Consider the following 15,050-nt stretch of genomic DNA (forward strand, 5'->3'; position numbering starts at 1 on the left):
CTTTATTCAAAGAGACTACTTCTACTATGTAGTATCGCCTTGAGATAAATACTTTGCAACACACGTTTAAAGAAGTTAAATCCGTCCCTGGTCTGGTCTGTTGCTACGTAGCAGAGGCCATATGTACTTAAGCGACTTCTGACCATAACTTCATAACAGTTTAAAGTTGTAGCGGGAAAATAAAGAAAAGCATGATCCAACGATCAGAGACTTTTGGGGTGGTGGGAGGAAGTAATCTCTTCAAACAAAGCTCTCAGCATATAATTACGATCGAACATCACACAGGTAAGTTCCTTTGATCGTTAATTATATTGCTTCCTTCTTTAGATTACTTTTACTATGTAGATGTAGCAAACCTGAGGATTGCTTTTCTTTTATAATATTTTTTATTCATCATTCATATATGGGATGTGTATTATCACAAAACTATAAGGCAAAATAGAAAAACCACTTAATAGATCCACAAAAAGAGTAAGAGTAAGCAGAATATTTACTCATATTGACATCCGCTTTACACAGTACTCCTTTTAGTCGTCGACATAACATTTGTCTTGAAATGTTATATGGTGGCCTTAAAGTAATAAAAGTAAGCATTGATCAGCAGGTAGCATTTCGCTCTATATAGGGTGTTTTAGAACCATAGGCTCAAAATTCTAGGGGTTGTTCAGTTCAGTGCAACAGTAGAATCCATTTGAGTATAGGAACCCATGTCCGGAAATGCGTCACTACGCCACTACGACCCTAAGACGCGTTAAAATTTATAAAAAACATTAATTACCTAAATAGGATCTGCTGCATTTATTTTTACCTTTTGTACATGATACCATCACAACAATTATTCAAAATGTCTCCTCCAACCTTAATACACCGATTTAAATGCCGCACATGATTTCGGCGGACTACACTAAAAATTTGATCCTCGTTTTGAATGATTTCAAATGCTGCTGTTATTCGTCCAATTAAGTCTAGCTCTGATTCTACTGGAGTTTTATAGACTAAAGACTTTACATGTCCCCACAAGAAAAAAGCGAGCGACGTTAAATCGGGTGACCTAGCAGGCCAAGAAACTGCTCCACCTCTGGCAATCCAACGGTGCCCAAACCGCTGAGCCAAATAATCGCGTACTTGTACAGCAAAGTAAGCCGGCGCTCCATCATGCTGAAACCACATTTGCTGTCTAACGTTTAGTGGAACATTTTCAAGGAGCTCTGGGAGAACTTCCTCCAAGAAACGCAGATAAATAGGTCCTGTTAACCGTTCCGGTAGAAGGTATGGCCCAATTAAATAATCATCAACAATGCCTGCCCATACGTTGACAGACCAACGATTCTCATGTTTTCTTGGAAAACTTGCGTAAGGATTTTCTTCGTCCCAAACATGGCTATTCCTACTATTAAAAATACCGTCTCTTGTGAAAGAGGCTTCATCGGTCCACAAAACATATCGTAAAAAAGCTGGTTGTGCAATGATGTGATTCAGAAGCCATCGACAAAATTGAACTCTAGGATGATAATCGGCTGCAGTCATACCTTGAACTTTCTGGAAGTGGTAAGGATGGAATTGTTGCTCGTGTAGTACCTGCCAGACAGAAGCGTTACTCGTATTCATATTCTTGGCGACGTCACGTGTGCTATTTGATGGTTCATCGGCAACTCGCTGAAGCACCTCTTCTTCAAATTCGACCGTTCTTACGGTTCGAGCAACACCAGTATCATGCATCTTGGTCTCAAACATGCCTGTCTCAGCCAGCCGCCGATGAACCGCAATAAACTTTTTGTATCCAGGATGCTGTCGTTCGGGATAACGTTATGATACAATCGCGATGCTGCTCGTGCATTGCAGTTTGTTGCTCCGTATGCCAAATGCATATCCGCCAATTCTTGATTGGTAAAGTTTTCCATTAGCGATAAATGTTTAAAAATTGTAAGCTATAACATTTTTAAACATGACATTGAGAATTGACATTGATAAGCGTTGATTTTAAACAATTGTTGTTATGGTATCATGTACAAAAGGTAAAAATAAATGCAGCAGATCCTATTTAGGTAATTAATGTTTTTTATAAATTTTAACGCTAGGGCCGTAGTGGCGTAGTGACGCATTTCCGGACATGGGTTCCTATACTGAAATGGATTCTTCTGTTGCACTGAATAACCCCCAGAGGTTTGATCCCATAGTCCTGAAACACCCTGTATACGCCAACAACATTTGAGACGGACATTTTGTGGGTAAGTCTGCAAAAGGCAACTGAAGATGACTGGAATGAACCTGGCTTAGAAGTCCTTAAAATATCGGTTATAAAAATCTGAACACCACCCTCTAAAAAAGCAATATTCTTTACCTATTAATTGCAGGGAGTGTATAGCCTGTGTTTTGTGCATACAGCGACAAGTTTCTCTGTCAACTAGTTTAACGAAAGACTGCTGTTTAAAGGGAATCGATTTAAATAATTAAACACCACTTGTGGCTTCCACAAAACCTTGTATTTAGGCTTTTGGGGTCTAAGTTGAGCCACTCCTCTTAGAAAACACCCAATATCTAAACTGTTACTTAAATATCATTTGAAATTAAAGATAAGACCGACCTAAAACTATTAAAAGTTACGTATTTTATAGTCCTGGCATTCAATTTCCCTTGAAAAAAGGCTATGATCTGAGGCATTGGAGGCATACCTGGTGAATTAATATTCTTATATAAAATGCCCACCAGCATTTCAGAGCACTACTGTGCGCCTAGTTCCTGTCGCTTAAAAGGACTGTAACATGTCCACGGAAACTCCTCTTCTACGTTACGCTTCGCTCTTTTCAATTGATAAATGCTGAAGGGTTGGGAACCACAGCTGAGAAGGCAAGAAGGGAATGACTAAAACTCCCTGTGCTCTATCCTCTATAAGTTTGTTTATTACCCTCAAAAGTAAAACGAAAATGGTGGAAAGGCATAAAAGTTAAGCTTTGACCATGACACTGTAAGAGCATCTATTCTCAAACAAGTAAACGTAAGAATTACCTAAAACTTCTTAAATTTTGTTGCAAAAATTATCTCCTAACTCCCATTCCGTTTCTAGACATACATACTGGCTTTGTTAAGATTGGATGGAATATGTAATGCAAACAAATAAACATATCTTTTGTCAGTATATCGCCAGACCTCTCGGAACAAACTATTTAGCCCCGAATGCTGGCAACTATCCATCTTGTTGCATTGCATTGCAATTATAGTAGCAAGCAATTGCTGTACAGTTATTCAGGCGTAACAGTATACTGCTTGAATTTAAATTATTGACACAACATTTTAAGCCTAAAAATATTGCTTTTAATTCAAGAAAAGTATTATATATTTATGTGCTTTTTCTGATCTATTCTATTTCACCAACCAAAATTGATTGATTATCTCCATAGAGCACTCTCCAACCTGTAAGAAAAGTGGATGTAGAAAGCTCCATTACAAATTTGTCCTGTCTAATATTATTCTTTGCATGTCAAACGTTTTTAACCCACCATGGAAGATCTGAGTTCAGTTCAATTTACAATATATTTTGATCAGAAACAGCAAAAGCTTTTTGTTTTTCTTTTTAAAATAATTTGATGTAAAACCCGCTACATTTTACAAAACTCCAATGAACTGTGAAAACTCTTTGATTGTACAAGATTTCCCAATAAAAAAATTATTTTCTAGCTTTAACACCCTAAACCTTTTTTCTTTCGTTTATTGTGTAGACACATTTGTACTATTAAATACAAAGCCTAAATATTTTCATATATTAGAAAGAACCAGAGAACTTTTGTTGTGATTTATAATAAAAATCAATTCTAAAGTATTCCTAGTCTGATTTAGATTACTTAAACACCTACTCTTTGATCTTTCAATGACACAAATATCATCTAAGTAATTCACACATGTGCTACCATTTGAAGCGAAGTTTGAGTGTTTGAAGAAGTTAAATAACTGGTTTTAAAGCCTTTATTAAAATATATGATATTGCTGCTAGACCAAACAAGTAAATTCAAATAATTTACTGTTGAAGCAAAATCGTAAGAATTTTCTGTGACTTCAAATACCAGCACGAGAAAATAAGCATCTTTTAAATCTCAGGTTGACATAAAAGATTCATGGTGAATTAGATTCAAAACTATTTTATAATCCTACATATTAAAATGGGAATTTTCTAAAAAACTATTAAGATGTTTCAAATTTAAAATAAAACGGATTTTACCTCTAGTTTTTTTTTAATAAAAGATAGGATATAAAAATTGTCCTAAAACTGGCTGATACTAAGCCGCAGTAACATCTTTTCCCATACCATCAATAATCTCCTGAAAATCTGGGTCACTATTTTAAAAAGCCAAAAAGGAGATACAGTTAGTTGGTCGTAATTTTATTAAAGGCAGGCTGTAACAATCCAGCCAACCCTGTGCAACTGTGATCACGAGATTCACGATATTCCCATACATTAACAAAATGTCTAACTCTTCCAGAAAAACTTACCTTTACTTCTTTTTGAACATTTGTGGGAATTGAAGCTGAGGCTGATTTCCTGGCGACATTTGTACTCGCTCCTGTAATATTTTGGACAAGTTTGCCCTTGATACTTTTGGCCTCGCTTGTCCGGAAGAAGGCGCTTCAAGTTTAAATTATCAGATCTTGATTTTCCACTGCTCTTCGATGCCTTCATATGACTTTTCTACTTTTCTATTAATTTCCATGGTAAAAAAATTAATAACTTCTCAACTCGTTGCTACTCCCATAGCTGCTTGGCATAATTGAGATAAAATAAAGTATATTCTTCTGTAATGCGAAAATGTTAAAAGGATGTCTGTTAAAAGCTTGCCACAATCTGATAATTCTGATACCAGGTGCTTAGCCTTAACGTCACTCTGCTTAAGATGTTTATTTAAGGTGAGTCCTAGAGCTGTAGTTCCTGCCCCAAGTTGAGACTGCATGGCCACCTGAAACTTATTTTTTCGAATGGAAGATTCAGGGACGATTTGACAAATCTCTTTATTCAAAATAGGCGCAGATAATTGTGGTAAATTTGCAGGCACTATACATAGGGGAAACTGGCCTAGAATGATATACTAGGGTAAAATGGCATATCGGCCACTTCTCTAATTTGAGACGTGGCAACGCTGTCGTAAATGACAAAATGTAATTGGTTTGCAGCTGTGACCTCAGTCGAGTCTACTCTGGGGGGCAGAATACACGTTTTTTTAAGAAATACCGAAAAAAACTTTTTCCGAACCTGAAAACATTGTTCTGTGATTTCCTAATTTCTCGATATCACTTGATGAGCCTAAGTACGGTTAGTCCAGGTAAAAAAATATACTTTTTTCTTTATTTTGATGTGATTTAACCCCGGTTTTTTTGTGTTTTTAAAGTATTTGGGTCATTTCTAACACACTTATTCTTTGGGTAAAATGACATACACAGTGTTGGTGTAAAACGACATAGGCATTAGGCTGAAACCTATACCTATGTTTTTATGATTTCAGATAATATGGTTGGAAAGTATACGTGTAAATCGACGCGTCAAAATTGGGGTGAGGCAAGCATAAGCGAAGCTATTAAAGCAGTCGAAAACGGTGATCTGGGCTGGTTGGCGGCGTCTAAAAGATATGGTGTACCGCAAGCAACCCTTAGACGAAGGGCACAGGATAAAAATAAAAGAATAAAAGATTCTCAAAAAGGCTTGGGTCGTTATGGACCTACATTTTCTGCAGAACTTGAACGCGAGATAGTGTAATATATTAAGAAATTGGAAACATGCATGTTTGGCCTGAACACAACAGAGGTCAGGCAATTGGCATTTGAATTAGCTGAAAGGAAGAAGTACCCCACAGATTTAACAGGATTAAGAAAAAGGCTGGCTGGGATTGGCTTGTGGGCTTTAGGGGGCGCAATCCTGACATTTCACTCAGAACACCGGAAGCCACTTCAGCGGCTCGTGTGCAGGGTTTCAATAAGCCGCAAGTTGAAAATTTTTTCAATTTATTGGAACATACAGTAGCGGACCATAATATAACCTTTGACCGTATCTACAATGTTGACGAGTCTGCGCTTTCTACGTTTCAACGTCCGTAAAAAATTATGGCCACAAAGGGAAGAAAGCAGGTTGGTGCCATTACAAGTGCAGAACGGGGGGCACACACTTCTGTAGTTTGTGCTATGAATCCAATAGGTAATTTTGTGCCACCGGCTTTGATTTTTTCTCGAAAAAAATGGAAGCCAGGGTTAATTGATGACGCACCAGCTGGGACATTGGGCTTGTATCAAGAATCGGGCTGCATGACAGGTGGCCTGTTTTGTAAGTGGCTGAAACATTTTATAAAGTTTACACATTCATCTCAAAATAACAAAACCCTCTTACTGCTTGATGGTCACGTTAGCCACAAACAATTGGAAGTTATTACGTTGGCTAAAGAAAATGGTGTCCTAATGATTTCCTTTCCTCCGCACTGCACACACCGATTACAACCGCTGGATGTGTCATTTTTTGGTCCTCTATCTGCCTATTATAATCAAGCGATTACAAAGTGGCTCAAGAATAATCCAGGTCGCACTGTATCTCCTTTTCAAGTAGGAAAGCTATTTTCTGAAGCCTGTGAACGCAGTGCAACTATGGAAAATGCCGTTAGTGGGTTCAAAAAAACAGGAATCCATCCGTTTAACGCCAATGTTTTTCCCGACTGGATGTTCGCTGCGTCATTAACAACCGCCATCTGTTCAGGGATTTTAAATGATCCCGAATTACAAACACGAGACCACCAAGGACCTCATCCAAACACATCCCCTCCACCATCACAAGCCGACAGGGACAGACCTGCACCATCCCATATAACTCTAAATGAAGAAGAAGATAATATACTAGACAGTAGCCGGGTTTCCGTGGAAAGCATCATTCCAATACCCAAGGTATCAGCATCTTTTAAACGAACAAATCGGAAAAGACAGGGAACGGTTGTGCTAAAATCTACACCTAACATGGAAAAACTTAAGGCGAAAGAAGAAGAGAAACGTTTAGTCTTGGAGCGACGTGCAAAACGTAACCAGGTTAAAGTCAAATTGTGGACCGATGATGAAGAAAAAAATCAAGATCCATTTGCTGAGGTTGAAGACGATGATGAAGATGCTGCGTGTATCTATTGCAACAGCCTTTATTGCCAGTCGAAATCAGGTGAGCTTTGGCTGCGGTGTCAAAAATGTAAAAAGTGGAGTCACGCAGAATGCGCAGGGGTCTCCCGTCGCACTAAGTTTTTTACTTGCGAACTTTGTAAATGAATAGTCATTTGTTTTTTCGTAAGTGACCAAAGCATTATATTTTTGTATTTCATAATAAAGGTTTTTTCAATATTTCTACCTTTTTTATTTGGAACATTTTCTATAAAAAGGTGTATGTCATTTTGCCCAAGTATAAGCCTAAAATGACATACTGCACATTTTTTTTTTTAAATTTGGCATCAATATTTTAAAGTGAAAAAAGTTAAAGCTTTGTGCCTTCCATGGGAACTGGCATAAACTAACGGCATAAACTAACTCACTGAACTTGAAATGAATGGTCATCAATAAATATTCCTAAGTTTTGTGGAAGCTTTTGTTTAGGGTATGTCATTTTAGGCCAGTTTCCCCTATGTTTGTTGATTAGGCCATGTTTGTATCTTGCTTTAAACATTTTAGAGCTTTATGAAGCATTTTTGAACAAGCCTAATTTATTTAGACTTTCTGTTTTTTCCAAAAATTCCAAAATCTTACTCTCCAGGCGCTCTGTCCTTGTTGAACCATGTTTGGAGAGGATTCTAGCTTCGCTGTCTAAAGGGAGAACCAGCGGACTGACTTTATGACTCATTTTACTAGTACTAGGGGAAGCGCTTTGGTTATTGTTATTAGTTTAGATAGATCTCGACCTACTTCTTAAAGGGCAGGCAGATGCTCTTGGCTCATTCCTAAATGGCGGGGTGTGCCTCTTTGAGCCATCTTTAGATAGTGGCTGTAACCCCTAGAACATTTTTTAGTGAAAAGGGTGTGACTCCTTGAACCATGTTTGTCTAAAGACGAGCCACTTCTTTGACCAGTACTAGCTAATGATAGCCTATGGTGAGAAGAATATCTGGATAATATTAATTACGTAATAGGTCTACGTAACTGACGCTCTCTCTAGTCGAGAAATTCGTTTTCTTAGCTCTATAGCTTCCGAAGAAGTGAATCTACTAGACCTTTGCGTCTTTTTTCCACGTCTGTCCTAAAAAGAAATATAGTTAATATGATTAATAAAAAAAATTTTACAAAGTAAAAATTATTTTACGTGAAACTGCTTCGAACACACGAAACTTTATGAGATTATGATCAGAAGCCGCTCAAGTGGCCGTGTACGTCCTGTGCTACGTAGCAACAGACCAGACCAGTGACGGATTTAACTTTTTTAAACATGTGCTGCAGAGAGTATCTCAAGGCGATACTAATGTAGAGAACGAAGCACGAAAGCAATATAACCATTAATAAAATCCATAATCGACCTTCAGTTTGGAGACTTCTCATAAAAACCAATCGAAAAAACGATTTAAAAAAGATGAACTGGGAGGAAATGGTGAAAATTTTTAAAGGTTGATATCCGGAAAAATAGAAAGAAAAAGTGAAAGGATGCATCTTTGCAATTTTTTTTTCGTACTTTTTAATATTTTTTACATCTTCAAATTCAACAGAAAAATAAATAGATTCGCGCAATTGGTTGCCCAAGTAAATCGCTCGGGAGAACAAAGTTGCGCAACTAGTTCCACGACTAAAATCGCCCAGTGTCGCAAGAGTCTAAGCCTAAATAAACCACAAAAAAGTAGCTCTTGACAACACTGGTCTTTACGTCACTTTACAAGACGCTAGGCAACCAGCAATACACACATTTGTTATTTTATTATGTTTATGTGGACTTTATTTTGTGGTTGAGTGATTTTGTATTTGTGAACAATGAACGTCGTGTCGAATTTCTGTTAATTTGTTTGTAACCAACTTTCAACCGATCCTGATATGTACGACAATTGTTTTCCAGAAGAAAAACCTCATGGTAACATGTTGGATTTTAAGGTTTTTACATTAAACTGCTGGGCCTTAGCAGTAGTTTCTAAAAATCGAAAATCAAGGATATTAGCAATAGCAGAAGTGATATCTAAAAATAATTATGATGTCGTATGCCTGCAAGAAGTGTGGACCAACAGGGATTTCTTTTTGCTGCGGGACGGCCTTCACAAGTGCTTACCATACTCTCACTATTTTTACAGTGGAGTCACTGGCTCAGGAATTTGCATTCTATCAAAACATCCCATAGAAGAAACATTTTTCCATCAATGGTCTGTAAACGGTTACATCCACAAGTTACACCATGGAGACTGGTGGGGAGGTAAAGGTGTAGCCCTATGCAGGCTCAGAGTGAAGCAGGAAAGTACAACCTATTTCGTTAATGTCTATTCTACACATCTTCATGCTGAATACAATAGAGCCTCAGATGATTATCAAGCACACAGAGTCCTTCAAGCTTATGATACAGCTCAATTTATCTTGCTCACATCTGGATCTTCTGATCTTATAGTTTTAGCTGGGGACCTTAATACAGAGCCTGGGGATTTAGCTTATCGGGTTTTATTAACTGTGCCTGGACTAAAAGATGCTTACATTGAAGCTGGTAATGTTTCCCAAGAGAAATTTGCCACTTGTGAAGCTTTACAGAACAGCTACACACCAGCGGGAATGGTGAAACAAAAATTATTGGGTAAAAGAATTGATTATGTGATGTATCATCCTGGATCGGGAGTCAATGTGGATTTAAAAAAATATTGTTTGCCTTTGCCAGATAGAGTGCCAAATCAAACTTATAGTTACTCAGACCATGAGGCAATCTATGTAGAGCTTTTACTAACAAAAGGTCCAACATCAGCCAAAAAGTGTTTGGATGATTCCTCCAAGGGGCAGGTCCTAGAAGAGTGTATTGTTTTGTGTAATGAAGCCTTAAAGAGCATCTCTAAGACAAAATTCCTCTATTGGTCAGCAGTCATAATTTTGTTCATTCTATTTCTGATAAGTCTAATTGTTCCTGCTTTAGTTGAATTTGATTTTACTCAAGGCATTCCCACAGTAGTGGCAATTATAAGGGTAATTGTCACTGCTTTATTTTTGTTTTGCTTTTTAATGGCTACTTTATGGAGTAGAATTGAAATGCATGGTGTATTATCTGGGAAATTAGCTATGGAAATGTCTTTGAAAAAAATAAGAGAGTGTCCGCAAGCTTTATAACATTATATTATATTAGATATGATAAGTATTTAAGACCACTAATTGCTAAATGAGATTCTAAATCTATATGTTAAAAAGAGACTGGTTTATTTTAATAACTGTGACTTACTATATAAAATGCAAGGAAAATTTTAATATATGTTTTTCTAAGATTTGTTAATATTGCTCATATCAAAATAAATACTTTAAATTAAGTAAATTTGAGTGTGATAAATGCAACAGTTAAGCATCTTGATTGTATGATAAAACTTGTATGGCTGTAAAAAATTGTATTTTTTTACCAATAAAATGATAGTATATATAAAATGGATTTAACAAAAACACTATTAACTTTGTATTACCACTATGTTACCTTATAAAGTATTAAAGTTTTTGTAATTGTAAAAAATCTTTGAAAACTGTTAATAGCTATGTTGTATTTATATAACTTTTTTTTTTCAATATTATAGAAATATAACCATATTATAACATCATTTTTTCTTACTATGTTCACATACACCTACCTTCCTTACAGTATAAAATAAAAACAAATTACTGATGATGCTTAATAAACACAAATTAATGTTTTAAGCAACAAGCAAACAACATTTCTTTGTAAATCAGGACTGTGCTAAGAATATTCTGCATATTCCTACAACATGCTGAAAAAATATTAATGAGTTTCACCTTTAGGAGATTAGATATACTCTTACAAATCGACATATACTTTCTCAATTAAAATGTTTGTAAAATATTTAATCTTAGACAATATAAGAATTTACCAAATTTAATCACTTTTTAGATCTGGTGTTTACTAACTTCGACAATGACACCATTTAATTATCATAACAATATCAACATAGAGGCCAATTACAGATACTAACTATATCATTTTTAGTACATATTAACTAAAAATAAGAACAAAATAGGTCAACCTATGACATTTATAAAAACAAAATTACATAAACTAGTAAGTGTTAAAATATATACTAATTTTACAACTATTGAGTCTAATTTTAGAAAGGAAAAAGTCTGTCCTCAATTATTTTTTAACAAAGGCATTCAAAACAATTATGTCTAAATCACTAGCAAAAGTATTAAAATAGTTACACATTTTATAAGCTGGTGAATTCCTAAGAATATTGGATCTAGGAAACTCCAAGTGTTTTTGTGTCTTGTATTTCCATTATTTACAGAGAAAAAAAGTTCTGGAGAATAGATTTTATTTCTTCATACTTTATACGTATAAACAAGACAAGATTTAATCTGCTGCAGTTTCTTTAGGATAATCTCTCAATTTTTTTCCAAAGTAAATGGTGGACATACTCCTTGTTTTTGTAAAACATTTTATTTATGACTCATATTGAGGAGACTATACAATATTAGCCCGTATTTATAAAACTCAAGCATTTACTTTGAAGTAAAAGGTAGAAGTAAAAGGTTTTGCTCTAATTCGTATTCATAATCTCTACCTCTTCCTTGCAAGCAAATGCTTCGGGAAAACAAAGTAAAAGGTACAGAGATTAGCGATTTCGACAAGACATGACTTGCAGCGTGCAGTCAACGCGTATGTGGTCTGTAACTGATGGGGTTAATCTTATTTGTTTCATAATCAAAAGCAGTTCGCACGTCAAATTGATGTAAAGAAGATCCATCTAACTTATTTGTGCAGCTATTTTAAAGTGAATAAAATATTTAAAATGTCTGACACCGATAGTGAACAGGAAGTTACAGAAGATGCCCCTAACGAGATGATGTTTATCGCTGAAAAAGTCCAAGCATTTCTGGAGATTCTCGAGAAATCTCAAGTTCCAGCGATGAAAAAAAAGAAAACTGCTATGCATTAACTGATATCGTTAAGGAATACGTTACTTTATTTGGCAAGGAGATGGATATTAAAGCTTTTATGAAAAAAGTGAACAATATGAAAACGCGACTGAAAAATAAAACTGACAAAAATAAAACAGGGAACAAGCCCATTCGTTGTGGACATAAATCCTGTACTAAGTCGGGTACCAGGTGAGAAATAGATTCAGGTCTTTATTATTACCTTGTAGGTACTTATCATGCATGTATATTTTTATTAGGGGCTCTTGCAATTGGCGTGGCAAATCAACCTTCTTTACCTACTTCAAAGGATGACATTATGGTGGAAAACGATGCTCATCAGATGATTATGCCTCAAGTAGTAGCTAACAAAAAGCGATTCTACACATCGGTTGAAGAGGTTGCTGCAAAAAAAAATATTCCGAAGCCTACCTTTGCTTCGGACAAACAAGAGTCTGACGAGACGAGGCAGTTAACGCCAACCCAGCTTCAACGATTAGTTTTAGTTGAACAACTGAAAGTTGCTCGTCCCCAACAACAATATTACTCTGCCAAGCCACCGAACATAAACTAGAATCTTATTCTTGTTCTTTATACTGTGGCCAAGCTAAAAAATGTAAACGAGGCATCAAACGAAAAAGCCCCGCAAGAGTATGTTGTTGTTGGATATAATATTTACCAAAACTTGTAAAAATAGACGTAGGTATATGTAATATGTATCATTTATAACAAAAAAAAATAATTAAACGTTTTTTTCCAGTTCAAACGTGTAAGTTTATTTTTAGTTTAAGTAAATACATCTTTGTACGTTTGAAGTAAACGACATATACAGAGCATTACATGAAAGCTTTAATCCTAATTATACAGCTATATTGTTATTGGTAATAAGACGAGCTAATTCCTCTCGCCGCCTTTGTCCTTGTGCGCCAATAGCATCTACATTTTCAGTCTCTATAAATGGCAAGTCCTGTTCTTCTTCTTCGTCATTTTCTTGAAAATCTTCATCTCTTAATTGCTTAGCTATATTGTGCAACACAGCACACGCAATTATAACTTTTGGAATACTGGTCAGTTTTAATTTGCATCCATACTTCAGGATAGGAAATCGCCGCTTTACTTGCCCAAATGTATGCTCAATCACAACTCGCTCTGATGTAAGCAGCCTGTTAAAGACTCTCTGATATTCCTCGTGGGGGTCGGTGTAAGGAGTCATAAGACATGACATTATACCATACCCACTGTCTCCTAGAAGAATAGTGTTTCTTGTCTTTTTCATGATTTCACACACTGCCGAATTTTTCCATATACGAGCATCATGGACTGATCCAGGCCAACTTGCATCTACACTAGTTATAACAGAATTCTGGTCGCATGTAACCTGTACATTAATACTGGCAAAACCTTTTCGATTTACATATTCGTCTCAAAATTGGGCTGGTTTTCCATCAAGACGAATATGAGTGCAGTCGATAACTCCAATAGCTGTGGGAAAACGGAACCTGGTCAACCATTTCTCTTTGGCCTGCATAATTTGATTTTCTGTATTTGGGAACCTGATAAATTTGCCGGCTTGTTGTACAATTCGGTCTAGCACGTCATGAAATATTCTGGACACTGTGGGTTGCGAACATCCCAATTCTTCAGCTATTCCGCTCCGAAATCCAGGGTTCGCACAATACCACAGAAATATTTTCATTTTCTGCACAGGTGACTGGGCTGCTCCACGAGATTCGAAATCCATGCCAAGAAAGTAATTTGCCAACCACACCACATTTTCCTCCTCAAATCTAAACAACGTCTTGAAATCTGACTCACGAGGTGTACGTCTTGGTTTGTAGTATTTTCTTGTACGTAAATGCAGCACATTAGCCATAGGTAACTAACACAATACTGCGACTAATCAACCAAAGATCACTTAAACAAGCCCTTACAAATAGATTTTATTAAATGAAATGCACAAATTTTAAGATGCAGGCTCTAAGATGCCGGGACAACTAATGATAAAATGAGAAAAGTTGCTGTAACCTAGATTCCTTTTTTTAGAAGCAAATCCTTTAGTTTTTAAGCAATTTTTCTTTCTTTTTATAAATAAGAAAAAGTTAACACCTTTTACTTTGCAGAAGCGAGACCTTTTAATTCACTTTTTTTATGCATATACTTTGAAGGAATTGCTTTATTTTTTGAAAGCAAAAGTCAAACTTTTTTTTATAAATATGGACTATTGTATTCCAGTCTTCGTATTATCAAACTATAAAACATGTAAAAACATTTAAAACCTTTGGTAGATCTAATGATGAAGCACATTCTTTTATGCTCCTTATTTACCATATTAACAATGTAAAGACTTACAGTCCATTATCAAACCTAAGTCTTTCTCGTTTTCTGAATCGACAAACTATACCATTTATGGTAAGAAATGAGACGTTCCACAACACTTTTTAATATTGAAAGTAGGGCAATTTGTGCAAAAATTGTCTACAAAACGTAAATTTTGCGATATTCCAGTAACCGAACGGATATTTCTGAAATTCAGGCAAAAATGTAAAAACGGCTAAAAATTTTTAATATCTAATAAATATTATTATTATTAATTAATATTTTTAAAATCTCTAATATTAACAAAACATGGTTTACACCTTCAAATGTGTTATATTATAAAATTTGGCAACTATATACAGGCAAATTATAACTCCTCGGATATCAGTATTAACTTTTTTTTAATACGTATCTGGATTTTTATTCTAAGAATCTTTTATTTACCTCAAAACCATGTTTAAATTTGAGGAATATTTTAAAATGTTTTTGCACAATAACAACTATATATTATCAAAAATCTCCAGTACAGGCCTGATTTAATTTTCCCAAAGAACTATTATTTTTTATGTGGTTGGAATGTTTTATATTTTTATTATAAGCTTCTTTTAATTTGTGGTCTGGGTTTCAAATCAAATTAAAAACTTTTATTTGCTTCA

The 15,050-nt window shown here is 35.5% G+C and overlaps 1 protein-coding gene across 1 annotated transcript; it reads left to right on the forward strand.

Moving 5' to 3' along the window:
- Positions 1-8,877: 8,877 nt before the first annotated feature.
- LOC126734937 (putative neutral sphingomyelinase) lies at positions 8,878-10,582 on the forward strand. The gene has a single exon (XM_050438783.1). The coding sequence runs from the start codon at positions 9,013-9,015 to the stop codon at positions 10,270-10,272; it is 1,260 nt and encodes a 419-aa protein (XP_050294740.1). The 5' UTR covers positions 8,878-9,012; the 3' UTR covers positions 10,273-10,582.
- The last annotated feature ends 4,468 nt before the right edge of the window (positions 10,583-15,050 follow it).

Source organism: Anthonomus grandis, chromosome 4 (genome assembly GCF_022605725.1).
Source record: "Anthonomus grandis grandis chromosome 4, icAntGran1.3, whole genome shotgun sequence".
Classification (NCBI taxonomy): Eukaryota; Metazoa; Arthropoda; class Insecta; order Coleoptera; family Curculionidae; genus Anthonomus; species Anthonomus grandis.